Source organism: Prinia subflava, chromosome 3 (genome assembly GCF_021018805.1).
Source record: "Prinia subflava isolate CZ2003 ecotype Zambia chromosome 3, Cam_Psub_1.2, whole genome shotgun sequence".
NCBI lineage: Eukaryota > Metazoa > Chordata > Aves > Passeriformes > Cisticolidae > Prinia > Prinia subflava.
The window spans coordinates 94667423-94690889 of record NC_086249.1 but is presented as its reverse complement, the minus strand read 5'-3'; the positions used below and the strand labels follow the sequence as shown (position 1 = coordinate 94690889).

General features: G+C 36.7%; 1 protein-coding gene across 2 annotated transcripts in view; it reads right to left on the bottom strand.

The window, feature by feature from the left end:
- The window catches only part of POLA1 (DNA polymerase alpha 1, catalytic subunit), a 183600-nt gene that overhangs the window by 32001 nt on the left and 128132 nt on the right, over positions 1-23467 (bottom strand). For both annotated transcript variants that reach the window (XM_063392979.1, XM_063392980.1), the window contains exon 36: positions 8223-8319. In XM_063392979.1, the coding sequence (XP_063249049.1) occupies positions 8223-8319 (97 nt within the window). The remainder of the gene's footprint in view (positions 1-8222; positions 8320-23467) is intronic.

The following is a 23467-nucleotide window of genomic DNA, read 5'->3' as shown; positions in this document are numbered from 1 at the left end:
AATAGTGTGACATAATAAATAATGCTTGCTGTCATAATGAGTGTGAGAGAAAGCTTTGTATCTCTGATGCCATTTTGATACATCACAGTGTTACAGAATGAAAAAAAGACCACCAAATCTAACACTTTATAGTACTCTTTTCATTTAAACTACTAAAGATTGCAAGTGATTTATTTAACATATAGAAAATGTAGTTACTATCTTCTTTTAATACAACACCAGGACAAAAGAACCACTGATCGTCCTGAATATTATTTTTACTATTCTGTAACATGCAGTAAACTATTTTTGGTTTCAAACTCTAGGATTAGACAAATTTATAATCAAGAATGTACAATAGTAAGTAATAAAACAACATACAGATGTAAGTGTGTATCAGTACAGGAAAACAATTTTTTCAAAAGACGTTTTATGTAATAAAAGAGATCTTTGGACCATGAGAAATCAGCTGCATTCCTTTTATTTTTTGTGGAGTCAAGCTTTCACTCCACATATGCATGGCCATGAACAAACTTTCTCAGATACCTTTACACCTGACACCAAAGACCTGAACCAGACTCCCTCAAACACACAAACAGCGTCACAAAGGTGCTCACTCAAACCATGCAACTTGCTTGACATTCAAATACAGAGGCTTTAAATTTAAAGACGTGAGGTATCAGTGGCAAAAATTAAGAGGTTCTAAATCTGCAGGCAACACAGTTGAGTTCTCCCACCTCATATCAAGGCAAGTCATAATTAAAGACCTGGAAGCCCTTCCACAACCCTGTCAAACTGTACTGCCCATGAGGAAGGGGAAAAAGGAGTGCTGGTGTGAAGTACAACACTGCACACCATCTTCAGTAGGTCACTGGTCTTTTAAATAATCTCTAGTGAACAAATAAGATTTCAGAAAGTTTTTAGTAGATAATTACACTTCCTGATTTTGTAATTAGTGGAACTACATGTAATTACATAATAATTATGACGGTAATTACGTAATTAAGATGTATAATTATGTAGTAAAAAACATTATGGAAATAAAAGCCATCAACTGTATAAGCACAATACATTTTTAAAAATAAATTCTGTATCATCTGTTTAAAGCTACCATTTTCCTCAAAATATCAAAGTGATTATAAGCCATCACTGGCAAGTTCTAAAATACATTTCTTATGAGACTTAAAAATCATACAGATAATTGTATCTTTTTAAAAATCTCTTTAAGCCTTAGCTTTACATTATCTTTCTGATGTCTAGGCAGACATATACTGAATGCACTTTACTGAGTTAAATTGTTTACATTTTTATTTCCAATTTCTACTAAAATTATTTTTTTAGAAGTTGCATTGATGTCAGAATTCTTCTACCTAAAACACAGGAATTTGTAACTTTTTTTTAGTACCATCACGTCCACAAAACTTTAGAGTCTTCTAAAAGGAAAAAACATGCTAGTGTAGCACTTTGCTCTAAAGAAAAGAGCAAACTGCTGTGAGAAGCTATAGTCACTAAAATGCCATCTTTTCTGATTTGCAGTGAACAACGGCAGAACTGACCCCCATCAAAAAAAATACAAACCCCAAACTTTACCAAGGAGATGAAACCAGAAAGACAAAGGTCTCTAGAATAAAAATGTCAGTGTTTCAGACAGAAAAGAAACAGTGAAGAAAAAAGTTTTAGAAATATTTTCTGTTCTGTTGAGAGAAACTCACAAGAGAACTGATAAAGGAGGAGACAGATGACACCAGAGAGATGATGCCATTGCATGGACTAGAGATAAGAAGTTGATCTGCACCTGTTCATACTTCAGTAGGAAAAAAAATCCTGAAGTGTAAATGAGAAAATATTTCTGTCACTTTTTTCCACATACAAAAAGCCCCCATGGTCAAATAACCATTCCAATTTATGAGGAGTCAGAAATAAGCTACGCCACTACTTCATCTCATCTGCAACATCAATACAATGTGCAAGGAAAAAGAAGTCTTCATTAATCAAATCCCTTTTTAGTGGTCTGAGCCACAGTAAGTGCAGTCCTCTCATGCCACAGATTTTCCACCTTGTAGACATATTTTAACTGGTTTTACTCATTACTTCTATTTATTTCCCTCACAAGCAGAGAAATTACCTCCAAGAGAGGTGTACCAGCCCATTATGTTTTGTGCTCCGAGAACTGGTTATAGAAATGTACAGTGTTAATGTGGTTTATTTAGATTTTGTAGGTTTATCAAAAAGACAACATGAACAGAAACAAAATGGAGAAACCATTACACTTAAGATCTTAAAAATGTCCAGTACCAATAAAAAAGGCATGATCATTAGGGGAGGATAACCCAAGATTTAAAGATAATCTAAATGCCCTTATATTACATCAGAAGGCTCGAAAACCCTATTGCAAATGGTTTTCTGTAGGTTTTGCTTTAAAAATTTAGACTTAAAAATACTCATGAAATAGTGACTCAAATTTAAAAAAAAACATTCACAAGTCTTTCGCTTCAAAACAACACATTAAGGAAAAATGAACAAGTGCTTTTGAAGAAAGACTCAGATTAAATTCTTGAAAATTATTATTTTACAGTCTCTTCAAAACAACATGATTGGAAGACAAAGTACTTGACAGCAAATGTACAGAGGAGCTTTTGTTTGCTTGGATGTGGAGATCACTACAGTGAACTGAAGTCTTAGTGATGGTGCCTGGAGATGTGATGCCATCAGAAATGTTTTGTTTATTGAACTGTTCCTTCTGCAAAGAGACAGGCCAGGTTTCAGCTGCTGCCATCTTACAAATAAATGCACACACTGAGATACACCTAGGTAATTTATAGGATCTCTCCTTATAGTCCACTGTAATGCACATGTAGGAAACTGTATCCCCTTTCTTAACTATTGCGACGAGTACTTTGCTGTAGTCTTCTGTCTGTGTATTGATAAAAATGTGGCAAATTGTTCTGATTTACAAAAAGCCTTCCATTAAAAAAAAATCACTTCAGTCAGCTACTTGACACACCAAGTTATGAACACACTGAGGAAAATCACTCACCACTGAACTGACAGGATTCACACAAATATTCAGAGCTGATTTTTTTTTTTTACATCTAGGTCTAACAGCCCAGAAGAGCTTCTTTTTTCCCAACATAATTTTTCAGTTTATTCATCCATAAAGTAAACTAGGGATTTTTGATGTTTGCATGGAAGGGTGGAGTGAGGTACACACAAAAAGCTGTAATAAAAACATGAAAACATCCTTTGAATATGCATTTGGTTTCACAAAACTGCAGTATATGATCAAAACAATTACATTCTATTTCCACAAAGTAGCATATACCTCAAAGATGTAGGTCTCCCTACTACACAGGAATATTTAACTGCTTTTCCCAAAGTTATCTTCCTCCCATCCTCATTTTCTTCTGCTTATCCATTAAGAGGATATGCTGAGACTTTTCAGAATCAGACTTCCATGGGTTGTTGAATATACTCTGGGAAAGAATCCACCACAGCTTTGCAATTTCTGTCTCTGAAATAGTTAAATGTCTTGCAAACAACATTTGTGACCCTCCCTCTCACAGAAATGGGACAGTCGAAGGGCAGTAGCTTCCAGCCCCTTTCTACAGTATGGAACAACAACAAAAAAATCCTGTGACCAGGATCCTATTTCTCCAAAGAGATCACAGCACCATAAACAGCCTCAGTGATACTAATGCATTGTGGATAAGTAGATTACAGCATCCTTATCTTTTATTTGATGTCAATGTCAGAGGAAACTAAACTGGAGACATTTGTGCAAGGCACAGGAGTTGTAGTGACTTTATGGGGGCTCCATTTCTCTTTCAGAGGTTTTCATTTTACTGTAGTAGAAGCAAAATGAAAACAGTAATATCTTTGAATATTTAACAATACCGATGTTTGAATGGAATAATGAGATAAAGATTACTACACTCTATTTTGATCTCCTGATGACATAGCCATAGAAACACATTGGTTTCCATCCTGAAGTTAAGGCACAGAGTCAGCATATTCCTGTATTTGAGCCTCAAACATCCAAAATTACTGATAGCTGGCCTATGCTTTTTCATCTGTATGAAGAGAGGATGCTACTTCTTTGCTACTCCTGCTGCTTTTTACTGCTCTGCTTGCTCACCTAAATAGCAATGTCTGATTAAACCCACAGCCCAGCTTCAAAAACCTCAGAAAGTGATGAAAACATGCTGAGTACGTTGCTATTCACAATAGAGCATTTCCCCCCTTTTCAGATTAAAAAAAATAATTGAGAACAAAGCCCTTCTAGTATTACTGGTATCTTAAATTAGGGGCTTGGGCATAGCAGTACCAAAAATTAAACTGGTTTTTAACCTAATACTAACTATGCAACAGTTTTTAATTTAGAAAGACAGCCCAGAATTTTCAGAATTTCCCTTTTTGTAGTATGAGAACCAAGAACCTTACACTGTATCACAATGTTAACCTACTAAATTGTATAATCATAACAGACCTTAAACTTCCAGATGAAAGGAAACATCAGTTTGGAGGATAAATGCTAGCATTAATAATAGGACAAAAGACCCATAACTCTATCATCCAAATATTCCTGGGCGGTGTAATTGACAGCTAACTTCACCAGTCATTGAAACAAGAAAACATCACATAGACCAGTCAGCTTATTCTTGATTCTTACAGGGAAAAGATGGAACAATAACTATCTAGTGATCACAGTAGATCCCAAATAAAACATGAGTGAACAATATTGCAATTGCCACACTGGTGTAAATAAACAGAATAAGAGTCTGCAAAACATATTAATTAATCCTTTTGCTGTATTCCTCTGTGGTAGGCCTGACCTACTGCAGGTCTATAAAAATGAAAAAAAAAAAAAAAAACCCAACCAAAAAAACCAACAACCACACAGAGAAGTGGAAAATTCTCCTGCTGTTCCTCCACAAAACAGGTTAGTGGTTGAAAGAGACTTAGAATACAACATGGCATGTTTTAAATACGTAAAATTCTCCAGGAGAACAGTGTATCACCCATCACAAAATTCACCTCAGATATCAAGACCAGCTCTCTACAATAAGTACAGTGAGAACACCAAACATCACAAGAAACTGTTTGTATAACTTGCCAAGTTGTAGAACCTGCATTGCCAGAGGATTTTTAAATTTAGCCCATCTGCAAAAAGTAGGCTGTGGTATTGATCCTCTAGCAGGGAAAGGAAGCAGCTTGGATATCTTTTTGAACTCCCACTGATTTCACAATTATTATTTTAGATTCCATTTCAATAAATAGTATGGGCCTTCAGTATAAATAGCTGAACAAACAAAACTTGCTCTGTAATTAAGATTCTGTATTTTGAAGAGGCGAGAACAGAAAATGCAAGTGAACTAGTCACAAAAATCTCAAGGTTCTGAATAAGATAAGGCATGAATTCTTTTGAACTACAGTGAAAATCCACTACAGTGGATTTATATCTTCAATCTCTAGCCATCAAAACTTTTTTCTTTTTATAGAAGAACATTCCAAGACAAATAACAACTAAAGCTGCTAATAGGAATAAACAGAATCTACAAAAAAAGAACTGGTGTTTATAAATTCAGGATATATAAAACCTATATTTAAATTTTGCCACCATTTTTGATAAAGGCACTGATCACAGACCAAAGACAAAATGGTTTCCGAATCATGGCATGGAAACAAAACTTTTTTTGTTACAAGGGAAAATAAACACTAACTTCAGGTTATAAACGGGAATTCACTAGATTTATATTTCAGAGCTACAAAAAAAATGGCCCATGAAAATTGCTTAATCCTACACAGTTTAACATGAAATGTATCACATCAGTAAAATATGTTACCAGAAGACAGAGGACACTGGTATCTATAAAATAAAAAGGTGTCACAAATAGCCATGGATAATTATTGTCAAATTCTGCATATACTGTAGAAAGGTATCTTCCTCCCAAAAGAGATCTGAAAAATGGGACAGAATTATACATAGGTTTACCACACCCACAGAGCCAACTGCTTTGAAGAGAATCAATTGTCAAAGGAAAATTAAGAGATTTAATTTATCTGGCCTTGACACCTGCTGCAACACCAAGACTGAAATCCCTGGCTTGCTGAAGAAGATAATACAGTAACTTTCAAACAGCTACGAAAAAGAGAAAAATACACCATGCTGAAAGGTTAACTGCCCAAGAGAAAAAACTCCTACTAGAATTCTTACAACTACTTAAGAATTACTCTGAAAACTAATTTTATTGAACTTAGCGGTCAGGGTCCAAGAAATATTTCCCCATTAAAGCAGAAGGTGGTAAATTATGTGAATTCAGAAACCACCATACTATTTTCCTGAGAGAATTTATTAACCTCGAAGTCAAATATTACAAATAAGATTAAGCAGTCCAAAATTAATGAAACCAGGAAAATTAAGTAAAACAAGTGGCATGAACCTGAGATATGAATAAACCCAAGATTCTGAAATGACAGGAAGAAAAGAAACCCTCTGAAACCTCCGGATTTCTATCATTACTTCACTACAAGTTAATGATATGAACAGCTATGAACAGGGCATAGATGGCTCAAGAAAGCACCAGAAGATGTAATTCCAGCACATATACAGACCCAGTGTACAAGACACTGGAGATTACTATCTCAAATACCACATAATTTCCAGTTTTTCATACTGCAAAGATTAATTCAACCTAGAAAAGTCTGCACACAAAGGTGCTAAGAGGAAAAATCAAACAGTAGAGACCAATTCTTCAAGAATCCTGAGAGTGTCTCTGCCTTAGTTGCAAAACATAACAGAGATGTCATCACTGTTCCCAAAGGCATTGCAAAGAACATCAGGGAAGTAAAACAAATAAACATTTAGTGAATGGCCACAAAATAGCCACAAACAAATTAGAACATGAAAATTATAGTGCATTTTTAGTCATCACAGATCAATAGGCTGAAATACACTTTGAAACTGCTGCAAAAGGAGAATCACCACTCACAGGTTTCCAAATGAAGAAACGTGTAGTCCTGAAAAATGCAGTGGAATGCTGTAGCAGGGGACTGGATGTGATCACCCATGAAGTGTTTTTACTCTTATGCCCTTACACTAGGTGTGAGATCCACACACAGCTACTGATTTCAGCCAGTAGCATCCAGTCCATAACATTCCCTCAGTACATCTCCAGAGCTGTGTTAGACATGGCTACACACACTGACTTCTTTGGATGTACAAAGCCACTGTGAAATGCAAGCATCAGAGTGAGTTCACTGACTCAGAGTGATTGGGAGAGGAAATGAGAACCTCTGCAAGAAGAAACATAAGCACTACAGGCCAAAAGCAGCTTGTTTGCTTAACTGAGCAGTTTTTAGCTAAGAGGTTACACTATTTTCATTTTTATTTGTGGCTTATCAAAAAACATTTAGAAAGACTGAGTTTTATTTAATCTCTTTTCACCACCCAGTAACTTAACTGCAGATGCAGGGCAGGGGTGGGGATGGCTCTGACAGCAGAGCAGCCATCAGGACACAGTCCCAAGAGCAGCACCTTTTCCTCACAGGCACAGGACACAGCCCAGTGCTCTCTGTGGACAACACGCTTCAGTGGTGGGACCAAACACGTCTTCTTTCAGAATTCCAAGCATTAGTACACTCTCAGAAATATTCTTCTGTCAGCTTGAAAATCACTTAGCTGCACAAAACCCACTGATCCGTTAGAGCTTAGAAATGTTTTAGTTCAGAAATGTTGTGATCGAGAGAAGACAAAAAAAAAACTTCCTAAGATCAGGTTAATCTGTATCAGGTTAATCTGTATTTTATTTAAGAGAGGTTTGTAGACAATTAGCGTTACTGCTTTCTTGTGCCCTCATCTTTCTCCCTCATAAAAAGTCTCTCTTTAATACTAACAGTTGAATGTAAGTTTTAATTACCTACATATTTTAATTAATCTGTTTACTGAAGCTAACATGTCCTTCAAACAAAGAGATTTCTCTAAGCCTGTAACATGCAAGAAAAGCACATTTTCCAAAATACAGTCACTTCAAAAGAAGAAAGGGTGCATATAATTTATTCTTAAAGTGGTGAACTCTGACTGAACACATTTCCCTTTACACGAGATTCTTAAATTCACACTTTCTTCTATTTTCTGTTTTAGATTATAGTCTCCTAGTTCAGATTTGAAGAGTACTGTAGGTCTAGTGTCTAGCATGTAAATTGTTACTAGAACATAGTTAATTAATTGAAGAATTTAAACATACCTTTTTCTTCCTCAGTAAGCACTTTATCCATGGCATAGTCCACATCAAAAATGTATCGGTAGAAGCAGAGTTGAGTGTACAGGGCCTTGTCAGAATACTGTAATGTAAGAAGATAGCAATTAAAAACCCAACTCAAAGGTGTGCCTCTTGCACCCATTTCTACATTCACTATTAAAAAGTGATTATTTCTATTTGGTTTTCTTCCAACAGTTTACATATTCTATTCATGTCAGCTTTTGGAATTATTATTATTTGGTATTATGCTACAAAGCGTCCTTATTACACCTCTACATTTTTCTTCACAATTTACACTGAGCACTTCTAAGAATCAACTAAACTTATCAGTTCTTACAGAAACTTAAAATGCATTTACCCATTCTTATAGATACATGTATCACAATGATAACTTAGCAAGAAAATGGAAGCCATAAGAATGATGAGATAACGGAATCATTTTGGTGCTTTAGCATATTGTACAATACAATGAACTAAGGAAAAAAAAAAAAGTCTAGTTTTTGATGAATTCAGGGTTTTTTCTGGATTCCCCTCCTCCTATCCCAGCTGTGGTTCCATTATTTGGGAATGTCATCCAAATAAGAACAAGTTGCATATACACCTTTACAGCTACATCATGACCTTGCTCTACTCATCTGTGAAGGCTACTGCATGTTAGTAATCACACATGTAGTTCAAAAATCTGCAGATGTGTACCTGTAGAATATGATACTCAATTAAATGATCTGAAGGCCAGTAATGTCAAGCCTCTGTGCTATTCCTCTAGTTCCAAAGTGCACACCTGGATGCTCTCCTATCTCTGTCACTGTGCTGTGCTCTAGAAATTGCTTGAATAGACACAAGATCCATCTGGACCACACTGTAACTAAAACCTTTCCAGTTTATCTCTTGTACTTTTGTTCCATATAAAGACATTCCCTTCCCTGCTGTTTAAGATACTGGATTTTAGATATTGGCCACCAATGGTTTGAAGAGTTGTTCATTACAAAGAGTAAGATTATTTTAACAGCATCAGATTTGGAAGTAGTGTCCATTTTAATATATTTAGTGCAGGGACAGACATATACAAACCCTCAAAGATTTACTTGATGAGCTATAAAACAAAGGATGTGGTTAGACCAATGGAAAACTGCCACGCAGCATACCACTAAGAATGATCCTGAAAATGAGGTGGAGAGGAACTGGTAAACTATTTCTACTTAAGGGAATTCTACTTTAACTTGGGTTTTCAGTCTTCTCTCCAATCAAGCCAAGTTTTGGTACTACATTCAGCTAATTTTACACTTCTATTGACATGCAATAAGTATCTATAACTATTAAGCTACTCATGTTGAGACATCTGACAACTATTACTACTGCTTAGTTATTTTTTATATATTTCAACAGTATTTTTTCCACTTCATGTGAACCTATTTTAAAAAAAGACACACAGAAGCATATTTTATTCCTTATTAGCTATTCTACGATATGCATCATCATTATACTATTATACACCAGTTATTTTTAGTAAATCCTGATTACTGCTTCCTGAAGAAGAAAAAGGGAGGACGACAGCGATTAAGTTATTTGTTTAGTTTTTTAGATTCAGCTGTAATTGCTGGTACACATCTCCCTGACTGCACACATGAAGCAGGTTGAATAGAACACTGAAATTACCTCCTTCATAATAGTTTGTTTTGATAATGTATTGTGTGTCGAGATGATGAGAAACAGTTGCTGTCAATTTGATTAGCCATTATATTTTTATGTTAATTGCCATTATTGGGTCCATTCTGTTTAGTGTCACCATAGAAGCCATACAATGTTAGCATAAATAACAAATTGGAGTAAATTAGGAAGATATATTTTTGCCAATTCATTTTAATTGCCCCTCAGTCCTTCCGTCGGTTAACGCAGCTGTTGACCCATAATAAGCGCTAGGTCAATATAGCTGCTTGTCAATTCAGAAATGCAAAGTGCTGTGTTGCTGGTAATGGATATACAACAACCTTTGCCAGCCAACTGAAGCAAACGAATGACAACTCACATGAAAGAATAAAGCATCAGCTAGAGAGTTTAGTGACCTGATATTAGTCGGCAGGCTAATTGAAAGTCACTGCTTAAATGGATAAAGAAAGTACAAAAATCAGTATGTAAAAATGTATACATGCATGCATAGGCAGATATATATACACATACAATTTTTTTTATTGATAATGCCCTAATATCTCCTTCCCTTTAGCTTCCCCTATCTTACACTAAGTAACTGGTAGACAACAAAACGTTTCAAGATTTTAATGCAATTAAGTATTAATATCATGGCATGCTTATGAATACAAGGACAAGGCACCTTAAATTTGAAAGAACTTTAAGAATTGCTTATAACATCCCTTCTTACATTTCCTTAATTTCTGACAACATGTAGGTTTAAAAAAGGGAAAAAAATCCCAACATCTAAAACTTTAAACCCACATAACATTTCATTGTAATGGCCATTTTTTTGTGTAAAGAAAACCCAAGACCCCAGCGCTACAGAAAGAACTGGAGCTAAATTTGTATCACCATTTATAAATTCCTTCTTCCCATGAAAGACTGGATGGCAAGCAAATGAAAATAAAACTCTATTTTGAAGTCTTTATTTACTGTTTGATTTCTTTATTTCATTAAGAAATAACTTCTGCAGGTAAGTCTGCTTCTTTCAGAGCTTCTACTCATGGAAAGAATATATGGTTCTTTTCATGCAACCAAACTATTTTTTTAAAATTGCATTTAAAACCACAATCAACAGATGAAGGAACAAAAGGTATATAGTTTTCATTCACAGTTATTCACTTCTTTGACAGAAAAATTAGGCTCCTAATATAAAAATAACAGATGTATTAAAAATAAACCATTGTGTTTAGTCAACAAAATATTAATTTAAGTCTAGTTTTGAAGTGGTTGCAGAACTGTTTCCTGTAGCATCATGAGACCAACTGCAAATCTCCAACTGCCTTCCCAGGAAGAATTTAAGATTACATAAGATTACACAGCAGGAAACCGATGGTGTCTTAACAGAACTGGTGAATTATGGACACTGGAAAAGCAAATTTTCCCATGACTAAGCATAAAGCACTCAGTCATGAACAGAAAATTATCTTGCTCAGCTACCACACACACCAGACAATGTCCACCAGGACATACATGAGGAAAGGAGACTTCCCAGGAGCTCCCGAAGGACACACAAGGCCAAGTCCACCCTGCTCAAGCGCCATGTGTGGCTCAGCATTTGCCCTGTCCCTGCAGCTGCTGGTGTTTGGACAAGGCACTGGACTGAAGGGTAGCACCATCTCTTCTCCTGTCTCACAAATGCCTAAAATCTCAGCTCTGGTGCAAGGTCCCCTTGTACACTCACTCCAGCCACAGCAGACAGTTCCTTCAGTCCATAACAGCGTGGTCAAGGAGTAAGGATTTTTCTAGAGGAAAGCAACCCCTCTGTAACAAGATTGAGAACTGAAACTGGTTGTCTTCATCTGGAAAGAGAGAGTAAAAAAATAGCCGGTGTCTACCTTTCCTCCTCTTTTTTAGAAAAGAAAAATTTTAGAAATTTTTACTTTCAACTTCTGGAAAGTAAGGGGCCCTGGAAAGACACAATCACTGGTAGCCACCTCCCTACCCTAAACACAGCACCTGAGGAGAAATCAAGATGTACAATCTCTCATCAGCTTTTCTGCCATTTAAGAAAGTTTGGTGGCAGCTGCATTAGGGTATTGAAATTAGAAGGCTTCTCCCTCAATACTGGTTAGTTTAAATCACATTCCAAGGAACTTCAGTTGGGATGCCTCACTGTCCCCTCCTCCTGCTAGAGGGCACCCGAGTGGGAAACACAGCAGCCTTTAAAATCCATTCAGTACTGAAGGGCAGCACAGCAACTTAGAGAAATGAGGTAAGGGAAGAAATCGGGAAAAGAGGGAAAGACAGAAGGAAAAGCTGATTGAAACTCACAACAGCAAGGCTGCAGAAGACTGAACTAGTGATTCCAGTGCTGACATTTTACTCATCTGGAAGCCGTGTTATTCCACTAAACACCTTTTAGCCAGCATGCAAAACTTCCATATCTTGAAAGTGTACATTAAAACAGGTCAGACCACTAGATGTCCTTATTTAGATTAATTTTAGAATCATAGAACAGTTTGGGTTGGAAGGCATCTTGAAGATCATCTAATTTCAGTCATGGGCAGGGTCAGTTTCCACTAGATTGCTTCGACAATGTTGGTCAAAGCATCCATCCAACCTGGCCTGCAACACTTCCAAGGGATTGGGAATCCACAGCTTCCCTGGGCAGCTTGTTCCAGTGCCTACAACCCTCAGAGTAAAGAATTTCCTCTGAACACCTAACCTAAATACACCTTCAGCTAGTTTAAAATTGTTCTTCCTTGTCCTCTCATTATCTGCATGAAACTCCACTGTCAATTCCTGCATTAACCAAATACATGATGGTCAATGCTTCTTCAAAACCCTCTAGATTACTCATATTTCTCTGCAGTCTTTCATTTACTCTCTGGCATCTCCCAAATTCTTATACTTCTCTATAGTCCCATCACACTCATAACCCTTTAAGTCTTTTCTGCATCCTCACTTTTTTTGCCCTTTTGCTTTCTTCTGCACCTGATTCTCTCCCATTTCTTCAAGCCCTCTCCAAGGTGTATTCTTTGTTTACTGTTGTGTCACCTATGGTTTTAAGAATGATAAAGACAAATGGAAATTAAATAAAATCCACCAAAAAATCACCCATTTAGTTTGCTAACTCTAATAGACTACTTTGCAGAAGAGATAATTTCCACAGGCTACAGAAGTTATTTGTATTACTTCAATTAATTATAATACAAAACAGTGGCACCACTTCATTAATCAGCTGCTTGAGAGAGTTACTTTTGTGAAAAGCCTTTTCAATAATTTTGATTAAAAAGAATAGTGGCTCTTACTACTGTGATATGATTCAGTATGTCCATCAAACAAATCCTTAATATTTTAAAAACAGGAAAGAAATAAAAGGAAACAGAAAAGAAGTCTCTTGGCAGAAAAATGAGTCTTAGGAACTCTTTCAAGGCTCAGATGTAATGGAGCAAAGCATACAGGAAATACTTCAGTGCTTTGAGAGGCATTTCCTCCCCTCCCCCCTTTAGAAAGATGCAGTAATTAAAACCTAATTATTATCTTCATTTTAAACAAAACCTAAAGTGAATACCAATTAATAACAACATACTAATGAGCATCTGCTGTGATGAAATTGAATATGAATGTGCTGCAAATTTCGGGTAATTTATTTTTTCGGGGAAGTGCCACTGGTCTCAATCTACTGCTGGAAGATTGTATAGACTGTACACATCTTCCATCATGTCTCTTATGCACAGCAATATTTTATTTTCAAAAAAAAAAAGGACACACTTCAACTTTGTGGATGGTTATACATCAAAATGCTATCCATGCTACAATGATTTCAAGGCAATAAATGAGTGTGTCATGTTTTAGACACCTCACAGATTCTTTTAGCAACCCCATGGCAGTTGCATCACACACAAACTCCTGTTCACCAGCAGATTCTGAAGGCAGACAGTCCCACATGGCATGAGCTCACAAAGTGTGAATTCATGTTACACTAAACACTCATAATGTGTGTGCTCCTGGCCTCATGCTGATGTATACTGAAGTCTGGTCCACTTGTGCACCACAAAGCCTGGTTAAAACACAGTGCTGGTCTACGTCAAATAGGCTGAAATGAAGTGCACATCACTTTCACTCAATTCCATTAAAAACAAGAGACGTTTGGTCACCATCTTTCCTGACAGCAGCCTTGGAAATAAGGTAAATAGAGAGGGGTTGTGTGTATGTGGTTTCCTTCTTTACTCTCCAAACTGTCCACCAATTCAATCAATTTTGGGGTTTTTTAGTGATTTTGACTCACAAAGTCCATTAAAGCAGTAAAAGAAAACTACAGGCATGGTAGGGTTTAGATGTGATGAAATTTCCCCCAGCAGTTATGGTAACATGGACTGTATGACAAAAGAAGAGATCCTTACATGTACATGCAGGAGTCAATGAAAAGGAAAAAAAGTCCAACAGAAGACTGGACACTCTTGCACATTATGGGATTTTTTTTTCCATTAAGTAATTGAAATGAAAAGAGCTTTTCCTGTCCTGTCTAGCAATTAATGAGAACATTAAAAGCCCTGCTCCTCTTCCTTGGAGATATGTTGCTTTTTAAACAAAAAGACTGAGTGTCATCTATGCTTAACAAAGAGTTTCTCATTTTAATGGGATGCAACCCTGTCCCCTGATCCTGGTCTTGTGTGTGCACTAGAGCTCATTTGAGCATGCAGTAAACCACACTCAACTCACTAATCCACCCAAAATTACTCCCCTCTTTTCTAATCTGGCATAAAACTAACGGCCCAAATGCCACTGCCTCCCCGAGTGGTCAACAACTGGCACAAGGTGAAACAGAAAACTGCATGGTATTTGATGTGAACAAGCCAAAATAGCTGCTGCTATTAAGGGAAGACAGGATGTTCCCTGCTTTTAGTTTTGGGCTTCAGTTCTGCCTTGCACCCAGCACTCAAACTCATCTGAGCAGCACAATTATCACACCTGGAAGTGAAACACAAGTCTTAAGTAAGAATCATTCTTTTTCTGATGTGTGGGAATCACTTGTCTCGCATCCCTTCAGTACACACTTGTCACTGCAAGTGTTCTTCACTTAGAAATTTCCAGCATCAGTATGTTTATGACTAATTTTTTATATTACTAATGTTTAATACAATTATACACAAGACAAGCACATAAAACTTGTGACTGAGTCTTTAACAAGACCAGACACTATCTGTACCTTTTTTGGCAAGAACATTGTAACAGCAATTAATGACTAACAGCAATGACTAATTGTTGGATGAAGCTCTGAGCAGCCTGGTTTAGTGAAAAGCATCCCTACCTAAGGCAGAGGGGTTGACACTGGATGATCTTTCTGGATGTTGTTTTAAAGGCTCTGAATAGACACAAAACACACACAGTGGCCAACCAGTGACTTACACCTGTAATCTTAAGTTTCTGGTCAAAGGATACTTGTCATTATTAATGACAGTGCAATAGGAGAAAAAGGTACAACACTTGGGTTTATCAAATAATTCAAGGCTTTGCATTCTAAATCAGATGAACAAAATACATTTTTAAAAATTAATGTCATCTGTAATCTGCCTCACAGATCTGGAGAGCCTCTAGAATATTCATGTTCTCTCTCTGAAAGCAGTATCATTGCATAACTGAGGAATTTGCAGACTAATCAGTCTGAATATCCATCCTACACTGATGTACTTTAGGATAGGATTTGTACAGAAATTCTCAAAACTATCATCTACAGCAGAAAAGTTAAGGTTTGAGGTTTTCCACACCAAATGAAACAAATGAGCTTTACTGGACGTCAAATGAAAGGCAGATACGGCTCTGGAATTAGAGTGACCCAGCAGAACACACAAGCAAAACTACAAAATTGTATTCAACCACATGCATTGAATATTACTCTGGAGAATTACCACATGATCTCAAAATCAAGTGTATTTTAGGAACTTCTGATCAAGAATATTTGCACATTTCAAATAAATTTCTGCTTGAAATAAGCAGCATATAGATATTATCCTATAATATCCTCTCCTTGGTATACAAGACAAATGTAATTTTAAAAAACCCCATGTTTACAATTTTAAGGGAAAAAACCCCAAGCACTTTCAAAGCAAGTCATACATTTATGGATTTCAGGAATTAGTAACCCTTGATAATCTGGGATAAAAAGAAGTTAACAAAAAAGGCTTGGTGAAACAGAATTGCAAATCACCTCTTGTAAAGCAAAATTGTCATAAAGTACCATGGCCAAGTATTCCCCAGCTATCTTAAGTGTTACAGAACAAGCTAGCACAGCTCCAGAGCTCTGTCTCCTTCTAGAGAATTGATGGATCTGCTCACTGAAGAACACTCACTTGTGGTTAACTACAGGTCATCTGCTTATTCAAAAGAGGAAAAATAAACACATGTGTAAGACCTCTCATCACTGAACAGAATTCTTTTAACTTTTAAGTAATTGCATGTATTTCCATAAAAAATTGTAAAATCATAACAAACAAGAACTGAACTGTAAATATCCAGGAAACAGCTGGAAAACAAATCAAGTGAGGCCCAGCCCTGAAGATTATATGAAAACACCTTAAGGGGAGTAAATTCTGCCTGTAGGGAAGGAATCTACAGAAGTTATCTCCCAGACCAGAACCACAAATCAACCATCAGCCACAGCCCTGTCCCATGGCAAAGAGAGAGAGGTCATTACTAGAGGTCTCCCTGAGGCCTCAGCAGAGTAGGTACAGAGCTGCTTTCTACATTTTATGCAACCTGCTGCATGTTCACGAATGGTTGGGTATTGCCAAGGATGAGCAGAATACTCCTCATTATCTTATCTGAGGCACATTTTGAGTCTTCTGTCTGCTTGCAAAATAGAGTGCTACTCCTGATGTTCAGCTGCAGGAAGCTACAGGTAACAATGGAAAAAGCTGGTAGAACAAGTCCTGCCCTCACAATCTAGGCTGTAGTAGAAGTACTAAGTTACAATCTGGAAGTAAGATATTTCTGTTTACACAAATTAGTTTTATCTAGTTCAGTACTTGCAACTTTATTTTTATTTACTTCTTTTAGAAATGAAGTTCATCCTCACTGATGGATACACTTTACACAAACATTTGGCACTTGTTAGCTATCCAGGAGCACACACTGTAAAAGTGCAATCTGTGTAAGCAACGTGTCTTATACATATTTATTTAAATTACAGCTTTGTTAAAAAATGGCTAATGTTGCGCTTCTTTTCTTTAATTATTATTAAATAAAATAGTTTATTAATATTTGTGAAAGCCTTTTTTAGGAGAATCCTGATTATCATTCAACAAGCACAAGTACATAATTTAAAATGGTTTATTATTAAATAAACACTATAAATAGGCTAGATACATAAGCAAATAAGCTTGTCTAAATATGTTTTAGATGTAAAACAACGCATGTGAAAACAAAAAAAAAAGAGTATCACTTACAGCAAAAGAACTAAAAATACTACTTTGGATTACAGTATTCCTGTTTTCCAAGACTTCAGAAGTTAACTCCCTGAATTCTATGTATTAGCAAGAGAGTAAAAAGTTTGAAAAGACAGGTTTTTACCTCCAACTCCTAGTTTTTCTTTTTTTAACAAACTGCTATTTCAGCTCAAGTAGTTAAATAACCTGAAGCAAAGTTTAATCTGAGTCTCTGGAGCACCTTCTTAGACTTTAATAGAATAGTTCTCCACTAAATGCCAAAGAAAACTAACATTACACAGATGACAAAGTACAGGACAACACCTTTTCTGCTAAGATCAGTTATGCACAAACACACATTTCATTACCTTATGAGGCAACTTTATCAGCTACCCAAGGGTCAAAATCAATGACACCACCTTAGTTACCAGAAAACTCCACTAAGATTCTAGCTCCACCTTCCACATGTAGTCAGTGTGATGGAGGATTTATCCCCACACACCTTCCTTTCCTGTTAAAATATATGCTGTTTTCAATCTCCTTCTCCGTAACTCAAAATTGATTCCCCATCACCATAACTAGCACTCCCATCGGTGCATGAACTAATTATGATGTATTTCTGTTTTTAATGCAAACTTCTCTACACACAACTCTGGCACTGCCTACCAGTCTAACAAGGTTCTGGGCAGCACAAGTTTCATCAGAGAATGCATGTTTAAAACTGACTGTCACCATGTAAAGTTTTTAGACTGCTTTGAGAAAAAGCCATAGATTCTGTCCTGTTCTGCATCCTTCAACTGGCAAATCCAAACACCAATCCTAAAATTATCCACATGGAAAAAGTGTAAGTCCACCTAAGAACAAAGTAAGAATTAAAAATTTAGGTTTTTACTTTCTCAGTCAACAGAGTGTGTTTATGTTCCAGGATAAAAAGTGTAGTCAAAAGTGTTCTGAAGATTAATGTTTCCCTCAGGGGCTAGAATTAAGTCTGGAGTTTTTATGCCTTAGATGTACACATCTATGTGGGCAGAACTATCTAGTTGTATTAGGAGTTCTGAATGTTCACATTCAACAAGTGAGGAAATCTTAAATTTAAGTTTCCAAACTTTACCACAAACTCCTAAATAGACAGGAAAACTGTGTGCTTTTTCTCAGCCCCAGCACCAAAACACTAAAGCAGGCCAGGTATTCCTTTAAAAATGAACTATGTTATTTTACCAAATACAAATGATATTATTTTACCAAATGCACAGGAAGATAGAAAGTAATTTGTGTGGTTCCAAACTGGCAAAGCAAGAGGTCTCATGATTACAGGGCTTCCAGGCAAAACTCTGCAGGCAGCTCAGGAGCAGTGTCCAAGTGAGCGTGAGCCTCACAGGAAAACCATGCATCTACTTTGCAACATTTCTGAGTAAATTCTGACCTACAAGCTGGAAAAGGAATGTGGTATGGTTATTATTAGACTCAGTACCTCCAAGTGCAAGGAATATTTTGTCTTTAGGACAGAAGAAAAGCAGCTGGCTATGACTGGAAGACACAGAACATCCCAGTGAAAATTTTCCTTTAGCAGCAGTCTGCTGGTCTGAGTAACTATTTTTTTCATTATTAGAAGAATTTTCTCATTAGACTACTACTCTTTGTCTTAGAGCAGCAGTCTAACAATTTAGAACTAGTAGAATTTCATTAGAAATCATCACCTTTCTGATGATAGCAACTAAAATTTTCCTCAGAAGTTCAACGTATCTCACAAGAAATTGTATCAAATTATTTAAATATTGGACTCTGTCCCACAAGAGAAGTTAAAACATGTAATCAAAAAATACAACATCTGAACACGTGTAACATTCTGAAACTTGAGAAGCTTTAATGAGAAGTACAACAATACAAGACAATTCTTACTATAAAGAAACAATCCTGAGAGTTAAGAAGTCTTACCAGCAACTTTTCCCTCCATTCTAGTGACCAGACAGAACATACAGGTACTTGCAGTACAAAGCTATATAAACATTCAAGAGTGCTTCAATGGTGAGAATCCATAGCAGATAAACTGAGAAGGAAAAAGTACAGCCCCAGAGTGTACAACGTCAAGCAGCTCCCTCACAGGACTTCCTCCCCTCTTTCCCAAGCCTGTGGCTGCAGCTACAGCCCTGCTCCAACAGGACAACCCATAAAAACAGGAAAGAGGGGAACAGAGAATTTCACTAACAGGACAGACACTTCAGAAACTTTCAGCAGGAACAAGTGACATCTGAACTCGACTGTCAGTCAGATGGGTCTCAATCATGGAGCAATGCTTGAAAAAAAAAAAGCCAAAACTCGACAGATCAAATAAAACTGTTGCACTGCTCTCCAAAATGCTCATTTGCACTGAAGGAGGTGAACTTCACCAGATATAACACTCCTAATAAAAGGAGCTGATGTCTACCAAAATTTTACAGACAAAAGGAGAACCTGGAGACTCTGAACATAATGCCAACACTGGCATTAGAATATCACCACCATTTACCTACATACCCACAAAAAGCAGCCCAGTCACAACTGAATGCATGTTAATTTTTTGAGCAACTTACAAAATTATTTGTAAAGATTCACTTCTCCTCATCTGAGTAACTTACCTGCACTCACAATCTCTGTACACTGAATTTTACCCTCTGAACAACCACCCTTTTTTTTTTTATCAGATACCAACCAGGCCCATCTGGAGACTGCACAGTGATGTTCTCTGCCTCTTTTTGAATACACAATTTTAGATGCCAGCTAAATCTGCCTTGTGAAAGAATAAAAGTAGAGAGAAGCTAGATTTCAGTAATCCTAAAAAACAGCTAAGCAGGCTGTCTGTCATGATACGTAGTTTAGAGAAATTCATAACTGATCCAACAGAATAAAAGCATCACTAGGCATGATGCTGGCTCTCCCTGGAGCTTCTCCTTCACAACCTCTTAGAGTGTTGATGCTGTAGCAGAGACTTTCTGGTGAACTCGTGTTGCTGCCATCACAGTACTCAGTGAGTGCACAGCCATTTTGGCCATTCCACCCTCAAATCCATCTCCAAGTCCTTCCTATTAGAAAAAGAAGTGTCTTATACCCTATAAAAAGCTTGTAGGAAGCAAAACACAATGAATCTCACAGGGAACATAAATCTTTAATAATGAAGGCATTTAAATTGTTAACTAGTGAAGTCGTATTTCTCAGATTTAAAATACAGCCAAACGAAAAAATCAACCTGAAATTTAGGACCAGGGAAAATACTAATACATGCATGCAATAAAAATGTCAACCATGTAATTTTAAATTACAGTAAGGCTGGAAAAAAATCACCTTATCCTTTAGAGCACCATGGATCACTCCAGTGCCCAAATTACAGGGAATAAAAAGATGAACAAGGAAGAGGAATATGAGTAGAAAAAGAACACACTGCCCAAAGCAGCTGCTCTCAAAGGATTTAGTAACAATACTTCAAAAAAGTAAACTGAAAAATGTATTTAGAAAAAGTAAACTGAAAAACTTCTGCCCTAGAAAGAGTTAGATTGCCTAATCAGCCACCTTTATAAGCTAGACAGAACCACAGGAGCACCTAATAAAATACACTTACTGCAAATCATTGCTATTGTTCTACACTCTTATAACTTTATCCTTACAAAATTATGATTTTAGCACTGTTATTCTTATATCTTACATAATTAAAAGCTCACTCCAATTCTGCACAGCAAGGCAGCTGGTTTCCACAGGTATGGCAGGTCTGACACACAAACAGCAGCCTGCTCACGGTGAGGCTGGGTCCATAACACCCATCAGGGCAGAGAGTGCACCTGAATCAATGCCAAAAGAATTCTTCAGAAACATCACAGTTCGCCTTCAGCTCTCCACAAGAGAAGTCTTTAGGACTTTTCAGCTTCCTGATAAAACCAAGAGTGTTGCTAGTAAGAGAGCATAGATATCAAGTACAATACAGCCAAATATAGCCAGTTGGGAAAGTTTAGTATTATCCTCAATCTTATAGCTTTTACATCAGACACTTTTTTTCACTGTCTTTTCATTACAGCCTTTCATCTTTATTCACCAAATTTATATATCCCACTCAATTTTATCTTCATTCCACTGTATAATTCTGCAATGGAAATTGTCACTTGAAAGGATGTCATCTTTAATATATTGTTTCTTCACAAGGCTTCAAGACTGTATTATCTATGTTAGGTCATCAATAACTTTTTGTTCAGTGATACACTGAATGTATTCAGTCCAGAACTGTCAATTCTCTTGTTAAGGTTTACACAAGTACAAGGGAAAACTGCAAGCTCAATTTTTTTTTTTTTTAAGGCTGGAGGAGTTGTGGATTTTGTGTATGTGTGTAGCAAAGAAATAATTTTATACATATAGTATATATAGCACATATAGTACAACTAACCAGAGGAGCTGTCTCAAGCAGAATTTTTTTTTCTTTTTTAATACTAGCTAGCTCATTGTTTGGAGCATCTATGTATTTCTACATTTGGGATGAAGAATGGAGCTGAAAGCTGACTGGAAGACACAAATTAAGTTAGATAACAACAACCTTGTGCGGCAGCAGGAAAGCAGCCAAACCTCATTTATTATCCATACCAAGAGATTGTTTTGTTAGGTGAGGATTTTTGAGTGGTTTTCAGCAAGGGGAAGAGCATTCCAGCCTTCTGAACCTTATAGTGAGCACTCATCTGCATTATGCACTATCTGGAGCCTTTGAGCTCTTTTAACAAGATCACCCATGCAAAAATCTAGACAGGAAGATTAGAGCACTGATGAACAGTAAAATAAAACATGGAGAAAATGGCAGCATTTTCTTATCCATGTGGAAGTACTGAAAGGTATTCTCTCTGCTTCTGCTGCCTAGGTATTTCAAAGCATGACATTCAACAAATCATCTAGACTGTGAAAACTGCATAACCAAATGCAGACATGCCTTTTCAAGCAAGAAGTGTAACTAATTCTATCAAACATCCAACTCACAAGCAACAGGAGATAACCTATAAAGCAGAAAAGCACTTTCCCTACATATCTGATCACAGGGTTACCAAAAAACCTAAATGTTTTCACAGAGTTGTGCAAGTTCTCAAAAGGAGTTTTGGACTTATGAGACAGAACATGAATATTTCAGTTTTGTCCAGCACCATGTGACCAAACAAGATAGCCTATTCTTCAGCCCAAATTATGATGAAAGTTCCACGTAGTATCATAACTGTTTTATCAAAACCTGTTCAAAACTTATTCACAAAGAAAAACTAAGACCAAAAAAACCCTGTCTCATGATGAAATCTGTTCCCATTACAAGTTAGTTCCAAGAACACAGCTTTAACAAATGCTATCTCATAGCTTCTGTAACTTTCCCCACTTTCTTATGCTCTAGAAGGAATGTCATTAGCTGGGATATATCAGGAAATCCAAAATGGTGGTGGATTAATTTCTTCACACTTCATGAAATGTCCTCTCATGTAACAACCAACTCCATAGGAACCATTCTAATTAGAAATCAATTCTTCTCTACTAGCCCTTCTCACTTTGTTCTAGAATTGTTCTCAATTGTTCTACAGTTGTTCACTCTTGGACTATATTCCTAGACAGTTTCTGCACAACAGATCAACCAAAACCAAAAGATTCCAGAGAATTCCTCATGCTGGACCCATCCTTAGACGGGAATAAAGTGTTATTTTTCAGAGGAAATGAAGGTGCCTCAAATGAAGGTGCTCCTGTGGGCACCTTCTGTTAAGTTCTGCTGGTTTATCCTAATTGTCCCAGCCAAATTAACTCTACTGGAGTAGAACTTGCTCAAATGCCCCAAGCCCCCTTTGATGCTGTGTTCTTCATCTCTCGCTCTCAGCTGCCACGTGACGTTTCTCTAGGTTGTTAAACAGCTGCTGTGTTCAATCTTTGAGGTAGCTGCACTTCAGTGATAAAGTAAGTGAACCTATATATAGTTTGTAAATCCATTTGTTATGTCTAAAGTACTTTGAGATTTAGAATATGCAAGAAAGCATTCATATTAAGCCTTTTAAACTCTAAAAAGGGGGACTGCCATAACTGGCAGGATCCATGTTCAATCACTTTGTACTTAACGGTTTGAAAAAAATTGCATTTCTAAAAATTATTTAGAATTTTACTCCACTTTTCAAAGCATGAAGTTAAATGTTCCCATTTCTA